This window comes from Suncus etruscus, chromosome 4 (genome assembly GCF_024139225.1).
Source record: "Suncus etruscus isolate mSunEtr1 chromosome 4, mSunEtr1.pri.cur, whole genome shotgun sequence".
Classification (NCBI taxonomy): domain Eukaryota; kingdom Metazoa; phylum Chordata; class Mammalia; order Eulipotyphla; family Soricidae; genus Suncus; species Suncus etruscus.
The window spans coordinates 42087484-42107875 of NC_064851.1; the positions used below are offsets into that span (position 1 = coordinate 42087484).

General features: G+C 36.8%; 1 protein-coding gene across 1 annotated transcript in view; it reads right to left on the reverse strand.

The window, feature by feature from the left end:
* Positions 1-17933: 17933 nt before the first annotated feature.
* The window catches only part of LOC126006799 (guanylate-binding protein 6-like), a 150201-nt gene continuing 147742 nt past the window's right edge, over positions 17934-20392 (reverse strand). Inside the window, exon 11 of the mRNA XM_049772317.1 lies at positions 17934-18203. Coding sequence (XP_049628274.1) covers positions 17982-18203 — 222 coding nt within the window. The 3' untranslated portion in view covers positions 17934-17981. The remainder of the gene's footprint in view (positions 18204-20392) is intronic.

Sequence of the window (20392 nt, forward strand, 5' to 3'; positions counted from 1 at the left end):
AGGGGGACCATATGGGATGCTGGGATTCAACCTGTGTCCATCCTGGATTAGCCACGTGTAAGGCAAATGCCGTACCATTGTACTACCGCTCTAGATACCTTAATTTTAATTTTAATTTAATTTTTAATAATATTTTTATTTGAGCACCATGATTACAAACTTGTTTGTAATTGGGCTTTAATTATAAAGAAAACACACCACTTTACCAGTGCAACTTTCTCACTCCCTTTGCCCCCCATCATCTCCTCCCCACCCTGCCTGTATTTCAGACAGGCATTCTATTTCTCTCACTTACTACCATTGTTATGATAGTTGTTAATGTAGTTATTTCTCTATCTGAAATCACCACTCTTTGTGGTAAGCTTCATATCGTAGGCCAGTCCTTCCAGCCCTCATCTCTATTGTTTCTGTGTAGTATTACAATAATGTCTTTAATTTTTCTTAAAACCCATAGATGAGAGAGACTATTCAGTGTCTGTCTCTCCCTCCCTCTAACTTATTTCACTCAGCATAATGGTCTTCATGGCCATCCATGTATAAGACAATTTCATGACTTCATTTTTTCTGATGGCTGCATAGTATTCCATTGTGTATATGTACCACAGTTTCTTTAGCCATTCATCTGTTTTTGGACATCTGGATTGTTTCCAGATTCTGGCTACTGTAAATAGCAATGCAATAATATAGGTGTGAAGAAGGCATTTTTGTATTATGTTTTGCGTTCCTAACGTATACCCCTAGGAGTAGAAAAGAGATATTTTGGAGGTTGGGGTGGATAAGTCAGGGTGGCCAGCCAGATTAGGTCCCAGAGTCAGAAGAATAGAGACTATATAGTCAAGATAGTGCATTCCAGAGGACCAGGAAAAGCCCAAAGTTGAAGTTCTGGAATAGTTTAAATGGTCCAGGACCACAACAAGAGAAACAATGGAAAACTCCTCTTCCCCTACTCTATGGGATCTGTACTGACAACTTTAAGTACACTGACAGCTCATACCCTGCTAAATTTTTAAGTTTGTAGTCAAAAGTTTGCCTGGGCACGAGATACAAAGAATTTCAGTAAAACAAAACAAAATACGAAAAGGCTACTTGAGAATTGCTCTGCTTTACACTAGGATTTAGGACCAACCTGAGATTCTAACTCAAGATAACCCAGGATGTAGGTGAAACTCAAAAGCTAGATACTTCTCAGGAGACAATTAAGCAGGAAAGACAATTTGATAAGATTATAAATGCAAGAAACTTTGTTTTCTTATTTATACGCTCTTCATTTTTTGTCATAAGTTATTCATATATACATGGATTTATTTCTGTGTTCTCAATTTTGTTCTATTTATTAGCATGTTTTTAAGAATATACTATTAACCCAAAACAGTACCATTTATTGCTACAAATTAAAAAAATTTTAATTTCTATGCTTTTTTTTGGTTTTGGAATCACACCTGGCAGTGCTCAGGGGTTACTTCTGGCTCTATGCTCAGAAATCACTCCTGGCAGGCTCGGGGGGGGGGGGGGGGCATATGGGATGTGGAGACTCAAACCACCTTTCTTTTGCATGCAAGGCAAATGCGTTACCTCCATACTATCTCTCTGGCCCCAATGCTTTTCTTACTCTTTAATTTGGATCACATGTGACAATGCTCAGAGCTTACTCCTGGTTCTGCTCCCAAAGTCATTCCTGGGAGTGATCAGGGGACCAAACCTATGTGGTGTGAGATATAGAGCCCTTTGACAACATAAAGAGGGAATATTTAATCTACTTTACATCCTTTCCAGCTCTGCTCTATTGACAGGAAAAGAAATGAATTCCTAGAATTGGTACTATTGCATTAATTTCAGTTTCGGTCTCAGGTTTTCAGAAAATACTATTTCATGTAGCAGAACGGAAAACCTTTCTACTGGATTATTTTAGACAATATGTGGAAGTTCCTTTAAAATGATGGATCTAGGAAACAGTCTCAAAGCCTCTTTCTTGATGCTTTTTTATTTATTTTTGTTTTGGTTTTTGGGTCACACATGGCAGCGCTCAGCGGTTAATCCTGGCTCTATGCTCAAAATCGCTCCTGGCAGGCTCGGGGAACCAAAAGGGATGCCGGGATTTGAACCACCATCTTTCTGCATGCAAGCAAAAGCCCTACCTCCATGCTCTCTCTCTCTCTCTCTCTCTCTCTCTCTCTCTCTCTCTCTCTCTCTCTCTCTCTCTCTCTCTCTCTCGCTCCTTCTTGATGCTTTTTAAAAGCTTATTTTGGCATTCATTTCTTTTAAATCTTTCTACAAACAGGCTGGTCAGTGAAGGAAATGTAGTGGGTTTATTGAAAGGGATGATGACTTACAATAACTAACTTTTAGATTAGATTTGATTCATTCTTCATGTCAGTAGTGTTTTTTCAATAACACGCCCTGTACCCTCTTGCTCTGCCAAAATACTAATTTTTCCTAATACAGGTTTGAACCATTATTTATTTATACAGCAAATGTTTCTTTGGTGAAGTCTATGCCAAAATATACTCAGATAGGAGGCACAGAAAAACAATCCCTTTCCTCAAATCAGTATCACTATCTAGTTGAAAATAAATGAAAAATTCTAGTTTGATGTACTTTAGCAAAGACTGCAAATTATTACTGGGAACCATGTCTCCCTACTTTAACGGGAGCCTAAGTCTAACCATTATCTAGGTGCTTGTGAGTTGGATCATGTACTGAGTCCTAAAATGTCTTGTTCTTCCTATATCCCCAGTGCACATGCTCTGGAGGAAATGGTAAGCCATAAAAGAGTGCAGAAAGAATCATTTTTATTATATAAAATGCTAGAATAATTTTTATGGAGGATCTGCTTCTCTCCCATGTGAGGGTTTGAGTTCTAAAATGGGTTCAAGGTTAATACTTGTAATACTTTATTGGGGGCAGTAAACCAATAATCTACTCATAAGCTATTCTTGATTAATTGATTGCATTCTCTTTATCCATCTTGAACACATTTTAGTTATTGTCTAATTATCCATGAAGAAACCCAGCAACCTATCACTTCATCCTTGCTTCCAAATGTCACTGCAGAGCTAAAATTTTGACTTTTATAAAAAAATTAATTTAGGGGCCGGAGAGATAGCATGGAGGTAAGGTGTTTGCCTTGAATGCAGAATGTTGGTGGTTCGAATCCCAGCATCCCATATGGTCCCCCAAGCCTACCAGGAACAATTTCTGAGCTTGGAGCCAAAAGTGACCCCTGAGCGCTGCTGGGTGTGACCCGAGCACCAAAAAAATTTTTAATTTATTCAAAGACCATGTGTCACATATTTGACATAGTTGATAATAATACATTTGTTTCCAGGTAAGTGGAGTGAAATTATTAAAGAAGAAAAAATATTTGACATGGATTAAATTGATGATAGTGAGGAGGAAAAGGTAGAAGAAGAAAAAGAAAAAAAGAAGTAGTGAGAAGAGAGGAGAAAAGAGCAAGGGAATGTTAGCTTGCTTGAATGTGTTCAATGAGTAGGCCCTGTAGTATATGTCTGTAGGTCACAATTGCTGCTTCAGTGGTTTGGCTGGTCACATGCTTCAGGTCCTAAAAGTGGGCATAACCTAGAGATAAAGGGTATGTTAAAGTGTTTTATCAAGACATTTTCATAATGCAAGCTGAGTATGGTATCTAGTGTGACTCAGCACCGAGGTGCCACCTTAGGTTGTCCATCCTTTGTATTCCAAGAACCCCTGTAGACAGAAAAGCTGAGAGGTTATTTTAAATATAGTAAGATTAAGGTTGTAAGATGTTGGTGGTACCTCATTGTTGTCTTGATTTGGATTTCCCTAATGACGAGTGAAGGTGAGCATGTTTTCATGTGTCTGTTGGCCATTTTTTGTTCTTCCTTGGAGAAGTGTCTATTCATTTCTTCTTCCCATTTTTCTATGGCTTTATTAGATTTTGGGGGGCTAACTTCCTGAGTGCTTTGTATATTCTAGATATCAGCCCTTTATCTGATGTGTTGAGTGAAAAGATTTTTTTCCATTCTGTTAACTGTCTTCTAGTATTAAGTAGGGTTTCTTTCACCATACAGAAACTTTTTAGTTTTCCTCCTCACTATCATCAATTCAATCCATGTCAAATAAAAACCACACTGTTCCCTCCTCTTTAGGAAAGGAAAGTTGTTATATAAAGTGCTGCGGACAATACTGCATAGGGTAAACACCTAGATAAATAGACCTCACTAACATATTGTGTAGTACTCGAGATGTGAAACCTATATGTATCCAAAAGTTGATCTATTAGTTTCTTTACCTTACATGTACTATATTCACCTATCTTTCTGTACTCAGCTTATTTCTTGCTCTCCCCTCCTCTTTTTCTTAAGCTATACCTAAGCTATTATATGTTTATATGTGGGCATGAGCACACAGAGGTATGACTCCTCCTTGAGGGTCAAACCTAAATTGTAAACAACCCATACCTATACTGTATATAGCCCTTACCATATACTATCTCCTCTCCCCCCTTCAGAAATCCGACTATCCCTTTACTCCACAATCCCAACCCGATTTTTCACCTTAAAAATCTCTTCACCCTCAGTCCTTAATCCATTAGGCATCAAGACCATCCTCCTACCTCACTGAGCCAGTACCCAGCACCCAAGAGAAGGGACATCTACTCAAACCCACACCTCGTCCCCGGCAAGAAAATACAACCAACACCCCTGCTGACTCATGCTGTGTGACCCTCCTTATCACCTGTCCTAACATGGACTGTTGTTTGATACCGGACTTAGTTCCAAAAGGATCCCCACTTCAAGAACTCTACCCAAGACCTCTCTGCCAGAAATCTTTTCTCAATCTCAAGATGGCCAGGGTGTGTGATAAAAATGCGCCCTGGAGCCCAAACCCTACAAGAAAATCTCAGAAGACAATGTGGAAGCCTATACTTCCTTCATAAGTTTAAGACCTATATAATAATACCTCTTAACCTGTTTCCCCCCAAATGTAAGGTACCCTCCTGCATCACTTTGTTTCTTTAATTACTTTTTTTATTCATTTCAAAAATTATTTTTTCTTTATATATGTGAGCATATATTTTTGTATTTTTTGTCTTGTTTCTGTTTTCTTTTCTTTCCACCCTCAAATGCACCAGCAATATAATGTAACACCATTTCTTCCTGCAAAGGCATACTAAAAAAGGGGGAAATCTTACATATAATACAAGCTCTTATCTACTAGAGATAAGAACTCATCCTTTTTTACAATACAGTGGTACCTCCCACCTTGAGCATATGTCATGTGCTCCAACATGGGGTCCAACATGGACCCCAGGTGATTAGACACTGACCATCCAGCCTTTAACCCTGGATCCCAGACATAGAAAAGACAGTTCTCCACAACAGCTCCAGGAACCAAATCCCCTCCAGGACATCCTTAGTACTGCTGTGGCACCAAAATGTGCCCGTTCTTATAAGATATCCTGACAACGAGGAAATGGGAACAACTTGATCTAAGAACAAGCTAACAATAAGACAAAATCAGAAGACTTGTCACTCTTTGATCTGTACAGAAGCCAAGATTGCTATCTACAGATGACTGATTGTGACAACCATGACTGGGCAGAACATATCCTGGGACTAATAAAAAGCCCTATCCTAGGTTTTGGTCTACAATCTGTACACCAACCAAGATATCTAATTCCAGAGTTCCAATTGCAACTGAACGGGTCTTCTGGAAACATAATGAAAGACGCTATCCCAGGCTCCATACTAGGATTAGCACAATAACCAAGACCACCAACTATAGAAGACGGATTAAAACGACAGTGAAGGAACAGAACTTCCAGAATCACAAAGAAAGACTTCATCATAAGTTCCATTCCTTGACCTGTGCAGATACCAAGATCTCTAGATACAGAGGTCTGATTTTATCACACATGACAGAGCAGAAGTCTTCCATATACCACAAAGGCACCAGGGGAGAGTAAATAAACATGCAAGGAGTCTAGTTATTCACATGATAGTATACTTCAAGGGTGGAGAAACCCTGTATCTCTTAGGCCAAGGGAATTCCCTTTCTAATGTCCCCAATATTTACGGTGCCTATGCAGGAGAAAAAAACAGCACAAAATAATCTTTTTTATTTATTTATCTATTTTTTATTTCTTTGTTTTGGTTTGGATATTGAAGTTGTCTCCAATCTTTTTTCTCCTTTTTGCACTCTGTTATGTTTTTATTTCAGTACAGTGGTTATTAAGTGGTGCTTGTCTTTATTGCTGTAGTGCTCACTGGATTGTTTTTATATTTCCTTTTGTATTGCTGTGGTGTTTCACTTTCTTTTTCCCTTTCTGCTCTCAAACTGAGGTTAAGAGCCTCTAGAAGAACTCTGTCCAGATTCTGCTTATTTGATTTTTGCCCCATTTTATTGCTTTTCTTTTCTTCAAACAAAACCACATAACTTGAACTATCTAGTTCCACCTCTCAAATAGAGGGGGAAATAATGGAGAGTACCAAGACCAAACAGTTGTATGATCACTAAGTAGTAAGCTAGACACAGAGGAGACCACCTATACTAGTAGCCCAGGGGGTGAAGGTGGGGGATATGGGATGCAAGATAGGAATGGGGGTGGAGGAAGGACAACTTTGGTGATGGAAATGCCCCTGATTTAATGTTAATATGTACCTAAAATATTACTGTGAAAGATATGTAAGCCACTTTGGTCAAAATAAAAATTATAATAAAAATTTTTAAAAAGAAGAAAAAAATAGAAAGAAACAAAAATAAAAAGAAAAAATTAACAGCAGTAAGAAAATTTATGAAAAATCACTGTATGTGGCAATAAGGTCATTGCGTCATTGTAGAGTTTTTACTTTTAATTTCTTTTTTTGTTTTGTTTTGTTTTTGGGTCACATCTGGCATTGCTCAGGGGTTACTCCTGACTCTACGCTCCAAAATCACTCCTGGCAGGCTTGGGGGACTATATGGGATGCCAATTTGGAACTACCATTTCTGCATGCAAGACAAATGCCCTACCTCCATGCTATCTCTCTGGCCCCTTGACTTTTAATTTCAACACGGTCTCATATGTTAAGATTTCTGAACTCCAACGCCTTATAGCATATAGCAGAAAGGCTTTTGCTGATAGTTCTAGGATACAGAGGTCCAACTCATGAATACATGTTCTTATTTATTGATAATTCTGCTTATAACATCTTTTTTTTTTTTTTTGGTTTTTGGGTCACACCCGGCAGCGCTCAGGGGTTACTCCTGGCTCTATGCTCAGAAATCGCTCCTGGCAGGCTCAGGGGACCATATGGGATGCCAGGATTTGAACCACCGACCTTCTGCATGCAAGGCAAATGCTTTACCTCCATGCTATCTCTTCGGCCCCTTATAACATCTTAAAGTTTAAACTAAGAGGTAGAAAAGAGAGGACAATCAGCTGAGATTTCAAAATTCACTAGAAAAGTAACAATTTTATTTTGAAGAGCATATTTGGATTAAAATCCACAGCCAAATGGAAAAAATTTAATATAAGAAAAGAAAAACGATCAAGATGCAAATTTTGTGCTTTTCAGTACTCTGATTCTTAGTCTTAAGGCCTCCATTAAAACTGGCTAGTGTGACTTTTAGGAATAATGAACCATTTGTTATCTAGTGGCAAATTTCACACTATTAATTTATGTTATTTTAATGTAGTTTACAGTTTTATTTTAATTTCAGAAAAGATAATTCAAATTTTCTTTATAAAACTCACAAAAACGAGCCAGAGAGATAATATAGGAGGTAGAATGATTGCCTTACCATGGTGAATTTGGATTCAAAGTCTGGCGCCCCATATTGTTTCTTGAGCCAGGCCAGGAGTGATCTCTAAGCAGTAGTGGATGTGGCCCCAAAACAAACATAAATCATAAAAATCAAAGAATGTGAAATAGAAACTTTAGCACCCCTGCCTTCATTTTTCATCCTCACTGATACTAGACAGAAGAAACAAGTACTACTAGTTTTTATTATATTTTTCAACAAAAACCTGGAAGCGATAGTTTAGTGACTCATTTCTCCCCAGTTTTTAATAGAGATATCATCAAAACTCTAATGTTGATGATAAATGAAATCCTAACACTACATGTACCACTAAAGACCCCTCTTTATTCTCCCAATGTCCACATGAACCCTCCTTTTCAACCCACCTGTCTTAGTAAGCACAGTTCTGTAGAACAAACTTCATGTTCTGTTGCACTGGCCATTTCTTACTCTCTATGTTTTTTTGTATCCCACATATGAGGGATCATTCTGTACCTTTTCGTCTTCTCGCATCCTTCTTTCTCCTTATGACCCCACTCAGCATGATATCCTCTAGTTTCATCCAAAGAGCAGCAAATTCCATGATTTAATCTTTTTCTTATAGCCAAGTAATACTCCATTATGTATAAATGCACCACAGTTTCTTTACCCAGTGATCTATTCTTGGACATTTTGCTTTTCCCACATTTTAGTTATTGCAAATGAACATAAAACACATGTGTCTTTTTTTCAAATAGTGTATTTGAGCCCTTAGAAGTAGATTCTCAAAAGAAGAATTGCTATGTTTTATGGAAACACACCTTTTAGTCTTTTGATCAGCTTTTTCTCGATTGGGGTTACATGGGAGGCAGTACTTGGGGTTACTCCTGGCTCTGCATTCAACAATCATTCCTGACTAGCGTAGGAGTATATGGGATACAGGAGATCAAAGTCCAATCTATCAGTTTTTATGATAGCATGATTCTTAGTCTTTTGAAAAGTGTCCATTTGTTTAGAGAAGTTGAACCAATCGTCATTTTCATCAATAGTGATTAGCAGTTTCTTTTTCCCCATATCTGCTCCAGTACTGGTTTGTTTTTGTTCTTTTTGGGTGACAACCTCATCGGTATAAGGATGTATATTCCATTGTTGTTTTGATTTTCTTTTCCTTATGATAAACAATAAGATGCATTCTTTTCATAGAGTTATAAGTCATCTGTACATCATCTTTGAAAAAGTAACTGTTCAAGCTGTAGCCACGGCCATGAACGCAGGTGTTGTGTTTGAATCAAGCCAGCTCAATAGACTCACTCTTTTCTCAAACAAGATATAAAACCAAGCTGGAAAAGATTATGGCTACACTAGCCAACGCAGAAAAAGCTAGACACCTCAGAAGGAGAGGGTAAGCCCCTGCCTTACTAAAGCCATGTTTGCTGCCTCTATTGCCAGAATCACCAGATCTCCGATGGCCCTGATTCATCAGTGACCTTTGATTCCCTTTGGGGGCACTATGTTGATCACACTTCAGGTACAATGGTTTTGGGTTTGATAACACCAGGTCTTTTGTAAAGTGAATGTGGGCACCGTGCCGAACATTCTCCTTCTTCCAAGAGGCCTGGTAGCTGAGTACATGCTCATAAAAGTCACAGATTCAGTAATAGTGTTTAGAATTTCTAGACAACTTATGATTTGCTTAATGATATCATCTCTAAAGGAACACCCCAATTTAATAGACTGGACAGCTAACAACAAGAACTTAATACACCTCAGTCATTGTATAAATGAATTCATTGGAGATTCAATAATTTTCACAAATGTGCTTGCTGCTTACTTTTTTTTCTTCCTTTTTTCCTTTATTTTATTTTATTTTTTCTTTCTATTTTTCTCAATAGCTTTGCTTTCACTTATCTGGAAACAAATGTATTATGATCAACTATGTCAACTATGTGGTTCCTTTTCTTGAAATAAATGTCGGCTCATCTCTTTTCATTTTTGACGGGGTTCCTTATTTTTTGCTGTTAAGTTTCACAAGAGTTTAATGTATCTTGGACATTAGTCTTCATCATAAAATTGAAATACTTTCTCCCTGATTCTGTAATGTCTTTTTATTATGTTTATAGTGTCTTTTGATGTGTAGAAGTTCTTACTTTGATGTAGTTCCATTAGTTTATTAGGCCTCAAGTCATTTCTAAAGACTGCTGAGAGAATAACAGACAAAAAGTAAAAGATATGTTCCTAATTCTCACAAGAGAAAAAGGTTCAAGGCGAGGAAGGAAGTGTGTGCAACAGTATGCTACATATTTTGGGCCTTCCCTAAAATCAAACTAACACACAAATATCATCTCTTGGCATGCATCACCCTTATTCTGGTAAGAGGATGTCTAGCAATGATTCTAATCTTTTAAAATCTGAATTTGAATAGTCACCTTTCTTTGTTTTGAATTAAACTAAATTTTAGTTTTTATTTATCTCTCTTTTCCCTCTTGATGTGATCACTGGGAGTCTGTCACACACACTGTGGCAGTGCTCATTGAGGTGCTCCAGAGATCCCCAACTGTAGTGCCTAACGTAGAGGAGCACAATGCCTCAAACTTGTCAGACAATAGCTTTACCATGGAATATGATATAAAATTAGAAACAAAAATAATAATCAGTTATAAGTAAATTGCTTTTAAACCTATCTTTCCACCAATATTTACTTCATAGCAAACTACTTTGCTATCATCTGAATATTAAGCAAGAGGCAGGCATTATGATCATGTGCTCCAAAACCTTTTATAGATTAGATAGCCTTGGTTAAAATTTCATTGGTAAGCTAAAGAAGACATGTATTTAGCGAATACAAACTATATTTTGAGACATAAAGTAACTATTGGTAGTTCTTAAAGGATTAAAATAATGCAAAATAGGTGTCTTTGTATAAAAATTAGATAAAAATTAATTCAATTTTTAGCCTGTAGAAATGTAAAATGCTAAATATCAAAAGCACACATAATTTAGAGGAAAATGTTTAAATCCTCACCAAAGTAAAACAGAAAATATCTTGAGGGACTAGAACAATAGTACATCAGATAGAATGCTTGCCTGGCAAACGGGTGACCTATGCTTGAGCCCTGGCACCATTACCATTTACTTTTCCTCCAAACACAGATCCTAAATTCTGAGCCAGGAAGTAGCCTTGAGTATAGCCATATTCCTCTTCCCACATTGGTTTTTTTTTTTTTTCGTTCTTTTTTTTTTTTGAGCATTTATAGTTTATTCCTCAGAATGTCATAAGAACTAAATACAATAATACAATCAAAGAAATATACTGAAGTATCTAAATTGGTATTACCAAGTATCAAATGTATTGGTACTTTTTCATATTAAACCTAAGTAACCATTATTAAACATTGTAGAGTAAGAATTTGTTCCAAGTCTCACCTATTAGAAACAGATCCATTATATCGTTGTATCTCCAGAGTTTAAGATGATGTTACTTTTTCTTTTTTAAAAATTCTTTCTTCTCAGCTTGCTTTTCAGGCCTAAAATTCTCCCTAGAACATGTATCATCACTCTTGATTATCACTGTATTTTTTTTTTTGCTTATTTCTTACTTTGGAAAACATGTATCATCTTTTTTTAACCATTTATTTCTTTTTTTTTTTAGATATATAAAATCTTTATTTAAGCACCATAATTACAAGCATGACTGTAGTTAGGTTTCAGTTATAAACAGAATACCCCCTTTTACCAGTGCAAAATTCCCACACCAATGCCCCCCCCCATCTCCCACCCCTGTCACTATTCGAGACAGGCATTCTACTTCTCTCATTCTTTAACGTATCATTCTAGTTGTTAGTGTATTTATTTTACTAACTATTTGTGGTGAGCTTCAAATTGTGAGCCAGTTCTTCTGGCCCTTCCAGCCCTTAACTTTATTGTCTCTGGGCCTTATTACAGTAATGTATTTAATTTTTCTTAAAACTAGGGGCCAGCGAGGTGGCGCTAGAGGTAAGGTGTCTGTCTTGCGAGCGCTAGCCAAGGAAAGGACCACGGTTGGATCCCCGGCATCCCATATGGCCCCCCGAAGCCAGGGGCAATTTCTGAGCACATAGCCAGGAGTAACCCCTGAGCATCAAATGGGTGTGGCCTGAAAAAACAAAACAAAACAAAAAACCAAAAAAACCCCTCAAAGATGAGTGAGACTATTCTGTGTCTATCTCTTTCCCTCTGACTTATTTCACTCAGCATAATAGATTCCATGTACATCCATGTATAGGAAAATTTCATGACTTCATCTTTCCTGACGGCTGCATAATATTCCATTGTGTATATGTACCACATTTTCTTTAGCCATTCATCTGTTGAAGGGCATCTTGATTGTTTTCAGAGTCTGGCTATTGTAAATAGCGCTGCAATAAATATAGGTGTTTCTTTTAAGACTAGTTTTGAGTCTGCAAAGTTTCTGTGCTGTTGTTTATCCGTTAAGCTCTGTATACTTCCTTCAAACCTGAAAGTGAGTCTTGCTGGGTGCAGTATTCTAGGTGAAGCGTTCATTTCATTGAGCTTTGTCACTATGTCCTATCACTGCATTCTGGCCTTGAGAGTTTCTTCTGATAAGTGCTGCAAGCAGCTTTGCCTTGCAGTGCCAGTGGGATTTCGATGAATTCACTTCAGAAAGAGTGAGTTGCCGGGACCGGTGTATGGAGAAATATGAAATATGAGATAAATGAAACCACACAGAGTATGTGGGGTCAACACGTTTCTGGCAGGAGTGCGACAAGTTTATTTTCCAAACAGGGGTTTTTTATAGGGGCAAGCCAGTCCCAGGTGCAGAGAAGGATATTTACAATAACAAGGCAAGGTTAATTGCAAAAGGAAAGGTAACACTCAGGGCTGCTTTTAACAAACAACCCCAAATGCAAAACAAAGGTTAGAAGGAGGTAAGAAATATGTAGAAACTTGATCTTCTTGACCTGGGCTCCATTGTTTTTGGGGTCAAGGTCAGGAAGAAACCAAATCTCCTAAAATGTGTTTTCCTATATTGAGCAGAGTCAATTTTGCCCTTGTTTACCAGAAACTTCAGCTGCAAGGACATATTTGAAACATTGTCTGAACTTTTAGGGTTATACATCTCCAGAAAAAGGTTTTTTTTTTTTTTTTTTTTTTTTTTTTTTTGGTAATCTTTGGTGCTGGAATTTCTGAGCCAGATTATTTGATAGAGTTCACAATTTTGTCTGAGATAATGCCAAGCTACTCTTCGGAAATTCCTCAACCATCCATGCAGGAGAAAGAAGGCATCCACAGCGGGCCTTTTGAGGAACCGCGTGGGGGATATTGCAGTTCTTCCCACCAGGAAAATCTAAGGATCTGGTGGGCTGAATTCCCCTAAAGGTTTATGATGCCGTGGCAACAGGTCTGCTGTAAATCTTTTTTTTTTGTTTGTTTTTTGGGTCACACCCGGCAGTGCTCAGGGGTCACTCCTGGCTCTATGCTCAGAAATTGCTCCTGGCAGGCTGGGGGGACCATATGGGATGCCGGGATTTGAACCACCATCCCTCTGCATGCAAGGCAAACGCTTTACCTCCATGCTATCTCTCTGGTCCCTGCTGTAAATCTTAAGGATGCTCCCTTGAATGTTATTCCCCTTTTTATATTGCTGCTTTCAGTATTCTATCCCTATCTGTGGGATTTGTCGTTGTGACTAGGATGTATCTTGGGGTGCTTTTCCTTGGATCTCTTTTAGCTGGTACTCTTGGGGCATGCAGGATTTGATTGCATGTAGTCTAGCTCTGATCATTTCTCTGTAATGATGTCCTTGACTGTTGATTCTTTCTGGGATTTTCTTTCTGGTTCTCTCTTACTCCAATGATTCTTATGTTGTTTCTGTTTAATTTATCAGTGACTTCTATTTTCATCTATTCACACTCTATGAGTAATTTTTTCCATTGTATGATCATTTGCTTTAAGGCTTTTTCCATCCTCTTCTGCTGTATAGAGATGTAATGCATCTCATCTTCCAGCTCACTAATTCTATCCTCAGCTGCTGTTACCCTGTTTGAGAGGCTTTCCATTGAGGTTTCAATTCTTATACTGAGTTTTTCAGACCTGGTTTTTTTCAGTTTGGAGTTTTCTGATTTCTATCTTTGTGGAGGAAAAGAAATTAAGCCTTGGCTTGGCCTTTGCCCAGAACCGAAATTAGGTCATGCTTTCTTCTATATACGTGCCACTCAGCCTCTGTTCTGGACACTTGGTGCTCCTCTTCCTTCACACCTGGTAGCCCCTCTTCCTCTAAGTCGCTTGCAGACTTGAAGTAGCTAACCACATCCTATAGAAATTGGAGCTAAGGGAAGGGGGGGAGGTCTAATGCTTGTAATGTAAAACTTTTCCACTTGTACAAACTTCTTGCTGCTTGTTTCTTTTTCTTTTTTTCTCGCTCTCCCCTTGAAGCCTATAAAAAACCTTGTCTGAGTTATGTTCGGGGTCCATTTGCATGAACTTCGCCTCTTGAGCAAACGACCCTGGCGCCAGCAACAATAAACATCCATCCTATGCTTTTTCATGGTCTGTGTTGTCTTTCTTGGAACCCTGGGGCTGCCCGGAGGAGGAGAGTGAAATCCTGAACTCAACATCTTCATATCCTCTTGATTCTTATTTGTGTTCCATCCTACTCAATCTATGCTTTTTTGAGTTCTATGAACATCCTCCATATTTCTTCACACTTCTGAGAGACTAAGTGGCTGGCCATTTTTGGGTCATCAAGTTGCTATCTTCATTCTCTATGCCTGGTGTTATCCTGCATTGTTTCCCCATTATCATGCTTGTGTTGTGGATTTTTCTACGTATTGTGGTGGTATTCATTGGCTAGAAGATGCACACAGTCGTGAAGCAGAGCAGCTGTGATCTTCTGGCTCCACCTTTTAGGGGGGGTATGGCTGGTCTCTGAAGAAGACAAGACCTCAGGGAAGAATGTCGAAGAGGATCAAAACCCAGGCCACAGGACAGTAGAGAGAAGACCCAAGTTCTGCGTGCTTCTGGTCAAAGACTATATTGTGTTAAGCTCCACTTTTCTTTCCCTTTGATAACCACTATGGTTGTTCCTGATACCAGAACTTATTTTTTGGGGGGAGGGCACACCTGGTGATGCTCAGGGGTTACTCCTGGCTATGCGCTTGGAAGTCATTCCTGGCTTGGGAGACCATATGGGACGCCAGGGGATCGAACCATGGTCCGTCCTAGGCTAGCACTGGCAAGGCAGACACCTTACCTCTAGTGCCACCGTGCCAGCCCTGATACCAGAACACTTTTGAGTGTTTTCTTTTTTGTGTGTATAGGGAGCTAATTTTTTCTTTATGATACATATTCCTTTCATAATAATGAAACTATCAGATAATAATTTTATACTTCCTTATTTATTTCACATAGCTTAATCATCTCAAGATACATTTATTTTTTCCTAAAAATATAATTGTAGCCTTTTCAGTGGCAGAGTAATTTATTGATATTTATAGTGATATATACAACAGGCTTCTATTCACTCTTCTATTGATGGGTGTTTAGATAGGTTGAATGTTTTGACTATATTGTGTTGTTTTGACACTACTGTGGACACTACGCAAAGGTGCACATAACCTTTTGTAATGATGTTTTAATATTCTTTTTGTTTTGTTTTGCTTTTGTTTTTGGATCACATCCTGTGGTGCTCAGAGGTTACTCCTGGCTCTGCATTCAGAACTCACTCCTGGCAGGCTCAGGGGACCATAGGGTATGCTGGGGATTGAACTCCGGTCAGCCATATGCAAGGCAAATGCCTACCAATTGTGCTTTCATTGTTTTTTTATTTCACCGTGTTTTTTTCACTGTGTTTTCATAGTCTTTAGATAAATACTGGATTGTTTTTTATTCAATTCTTATTTCTTTTTTGTTTTGCAGAATCCACACCCGGCGACACTCAGAATTTCTGGCCCTCAGAAATTGCTCCTGGCTTGGGGACCATATGGGACATGGGGGGATCTAACTGAGGTTCATCTTAGGCTAGCGTGGGCAAGGCAGCTTCCTTACCATTTGCACCACTGCTCCACTCCCCTCCATTCTTATTTTTTATAAAATCTTCATATCATTTTCCATAGTAGTTTCCCTAATTTACATTCCCACCAAAGTTCCTGAGTAGCAATTTTTTTCTAGAAAAAGCCCAAAATAAAACTTCCTAATTTCTTTGTTAAGTTTCATAAGATTTCAAAAATGATATAACTCGTTCACTATTTGCCTTCCCTTTCATTTAATTTCCTTAGTATATTAACCTCTAGCTCTATCCACTTCATAGGAAGAGGTAGATCTTATATTTTTCCTTGTTGTTTGTGTTGTATTCTATTCTGTGTATATACCACAACTGGTTGTATTATTTTAATTATAACTAATGTACTTTCTTCCTTTACTGAGAATATAGTGCTGTATTAATTACATATAGTTGGAACCCACCCTAGTAGTGTGGAAGACAGGGAAATTAGCTTGTTAGAACTCTCTTTGTGTTAATTTTTTCTTCAAAACAGATCTCTACTTCTGAAATAATTAAGTCTTTTTCCACATTGTAATCATATTTTTAAATTCATAATTTTCTTAACCAGAATATTAGCGGACTAATTTTTCTTTTCTAACAACATAAAAGCTTATGTACTCATATGTCCTTCAACATTTGAATTGTTTCCATATCTTGGGTATTATACTCAATGATTCAAGGAGTATAGTTATATATTTTGAGTAGGTGACACTAATAACCAAAATACACAAAATCATATTTTATATTTACTTTATTTCTGTTCCAATATTTTATTCTCCCAAATATTAATTTATTAGAAAAGAACATTAAAATGAAGAACACAACCTCTTAATAACAATGGGATACAGCAAAAGTGTAACTGCCAGAGAAATTAATAGCAAATTAATAGCAAAAAAAAATACCTCAGAAGAATCACAGAAGGAAAACAAAACCACTTAACCCTATATCTAAAGGAAAAGAAATAGAAGAGGGAAACTGTACCAAAAGTCAGGAGATGCCAGAGAATGATCATATTTCCATTTGTCTTTTTACTCTGTTAGACTTTAAGAAATAATTGAATAATTTTTATGTTTCATGACACATTTAAAAGTGTCTAATATATTACACTATCTTTTTACTCGAAATACTAAGAAGTTTAGAGTTAAACTTTTTAAGCTTCATCTTGATCCACCTGAAATTTATTTTGTCTACATATTAAAGTGAGTTCCCATTGTTTGTTTTGTTTTTGCTTTGGAGCCACACTGTATGGTACTTAAGGGTTTTTGTCTAGTTTGATCTTACAGGTCATTCTCAGCAGTGCTTAAGATACCATTAATCAAATTCTGACCACCTGCATACAGAACATATATTCAGCCCTAATGTTATCTTTTCAATCTCTTTACTTACTTTTAAATCCCACTCTGAGCAGACCAATATGATTTCTAGTAGCATCTAAGAGTCAATGTTACTTTCCTTACCACAAGTATTAGTACTATGTTTACTCTTTTGTAAAATCTTTATATTTTATATTTTTTTTTATAAAATTTACTCTTTTATAAAATTTTAACCTTATTATAATTATAACTCATTTAAAGTTTTACATATAATTAAAAAGTTTTCTATAAAATTCCAAAGGTAAAATATATAGAATAAGTGCGTAAATCTTTACGTCATTGTTTTTTTATTCTCTAGCGGAAACTATGACAATTTCTAGTGGATCGCACTACAGGGATCCATTAGATATGTTCATACATTTAAATTTGTACATTTATATTTTTATACATTTAAATTGAACACACTGTATTCAAAATGTGTGCCTCATTATTTATGTTATATTTTTATATTCTTCTATAGTCAAATAGACTTGCTTATTTACTGGTCTCATTATGTGCCAAGATACTGCCAGATTCACCAATTTATATAAGTAAACATTGAAGTGGCTTCCAATCTTACAATTAAGAAAATTATGCCTTGTGGACTTTTTGTTTATATATGTATATGACATACTGAGATACTATGATTCTGTGCATATTTCCTAAAGTAAAGATGCTATACCAAATTGAACATGCATTTATTTGATCTAATAGGTGATAAGCATCAATATAATATAGTAGACACTGATTATTTGTTAAACTTTGCTAAATGAAAGTCAGCAGCATACCCATCAAAAAAGAAGTCAAAGCATTTACCACATACTGAATTTCCTTTTAAAGAAAATCTATTATCTTTTAAATAGTGAGCTTACTCCTTTCACTATGTTATCCACAATCCTAACAGGAGTAAACACGGTTGAAATGAGGTCACTAGCAACATTCTTCAAGACTTTAACAAGCCATGGACTATTATCCTCAGTGTCTTTAACCCTTTTTTGCAACTGATTAATCTCTGCACTCATATCTTCAGCTCTTTTCCTGAAACCTTCAGTAAGCATCTCTTCCTGGACCTAAAAGTAAAAAACATTAATAAAAAATGAAATTCAAAAATCTTTTTTATCAGAAATATATTTTATATTTAGGAGTTTTGCCCAACTGTCTTGAATTTTTTCTCTCTTGATCAATAATGAAAGAAGACATTTGCATCAAAGAATATCTCCTGTTTGATCTGAACACTGAAATTCCATTATTTTTATTAATTTTAAATCTTTTTCACAGTGAATGATACCATCCCACCCCTTGGGCTCACTGAAAAAAAAATCCAGGAATGAAGTTAATAAGAGCTTCATGGTACAATTGGGAATCACTTTCTGTTTACTAGCTTGATAAAGATAACAACATATTTCCAGTGGGATACAGAGTAAATTTTTTTCTGAAAAGAGGGAGATTAGCCCCCCATTTTCTGAAAAGGAAGAGATTCTGTTTATAAATCTCTTCTATTAATATGATCCAATTATGGTTTCACTTGGATGCTTATCCAGGAAAAACTGATTATGCTCTAGTGAAAAAAAGGACCAGCCAAGAGGTATGACAGCACAAATTCTGATTACTACATGTTATGGTGCATGCACTCAAATACAGAAATAAAGAAACTTTCTCACTGTTCTAGAAATCAGTAATGAATATATTTTGATAGACAATGTAAGGATTCTCCCAATATCTTTTGATTATTTTGAGTCGACAATATAAACTGCAGACAATACAACAAGATTAGAAACTAATGTGTTTCTGTGATTTAAGTCTGGATATTTTTGTTGGTTTTTTTATCAGCACAGATTTACCTTCATATTTTGTGAGTGGTAGCAGACTTTTAAATAATTGGCAGAGATTTTAGTAGAGCAAATTACTTGTTGCTCACATCAAACACCCATGGTTGTAACATTTCTCAGACCTCCCCAAATCAGCAACAATAATCCTATTTACATCCAATGGTTTGAGAAAGCCATAACCATTTTGAATTTTACAGAGTAGACTATAAAGACTTTTTGACTTCTTTGTTGATATCCAGGGATTACTCCTGGCTGTGCGTTCAGTAATTACTTCTGATGGTGCTCAAGGGACCTATGGAGTGCCAAGAATCTAATCTGTGTTGGTCGCATGCTAGGCAAATGCCCTTGTACTAATACTCTGGCCCCTGGAGGTTTCTTTTTAAAAATATATATTCACAAGATTCAGTGTTTAATAAGTCAGAACCAGTTAAAGGCATAGCATAAATAGCAGCAAGCACTGTAGGCTATTAGTACTAAGCATTTTCCCAACTTAAAATGAAAGTCTCTGGACAGAGGCCTTTTGTCAAACATGATTCCTACCTACACAAAAATATATAGAATGATTTGTTTGACTTATCCTGTACTTCCTTTACCAGAAACAAAACAGTAAAATGTAGCATAAAGAGTAAAAGAGGGAGAAAATAAATAATTGTAAGACCCACTTATAAGTTTCTGTTAGCTTTACAAGACTTTCTCAAAAGAACAATACATGTCTCAGAAGATCATACCACATAAGTCAGCTACTTGCTTTATAAATGCTCCTGCTCATTGTCACTTAGTATCAGAGAAATGTAAATCACAGTGACAATGAGATATAATCTCACACTAGTGAAGATAGAAAAATATGTGCATATATAAAAAATATAAAATATGTGCATATATATATGAAAAAGCACATTGGCAGGAACATGGTAAAAAATAACTCTCATTTACTACTGGTGGAACTGTCATCTGACTCAGCCTTTAAAGAAAACATAGAACTTCTTTTTAAAGTAAGAATAGAGCTCCCATATGACTCTGTGATCTCACTTTTTGGCATTCATCCCCAAACACAAAAGTATTAAATTGAAGGGGTATGTATATACCTATGTCCATTGCAGCATTTAGCACAATAGCTCAGATGTGGAAGAAACCCAAATACCAATAATAGATGAATGGATAAAGCACTTATGGTAAAAACACATAATAGAAAGCTATGTAGCTATAAGAAAATGTGAAGCTTTGCAACTCACTGCAACCTGGAAAGACTGGGACAGCATCAAATTAGTAGGAATCAAATCAGAGAAGGAAAGTATCAAATAATCCCATATAAAAACTAAACAAGGGTGACAAACCCTTGGCCTTGAATTGCAAAACTACTATGTCCAAATAGGACAGAGGGGGTGAAGAAGAGGAAAAGATGATGAGTCACACTAGAGGTTACATAAGGT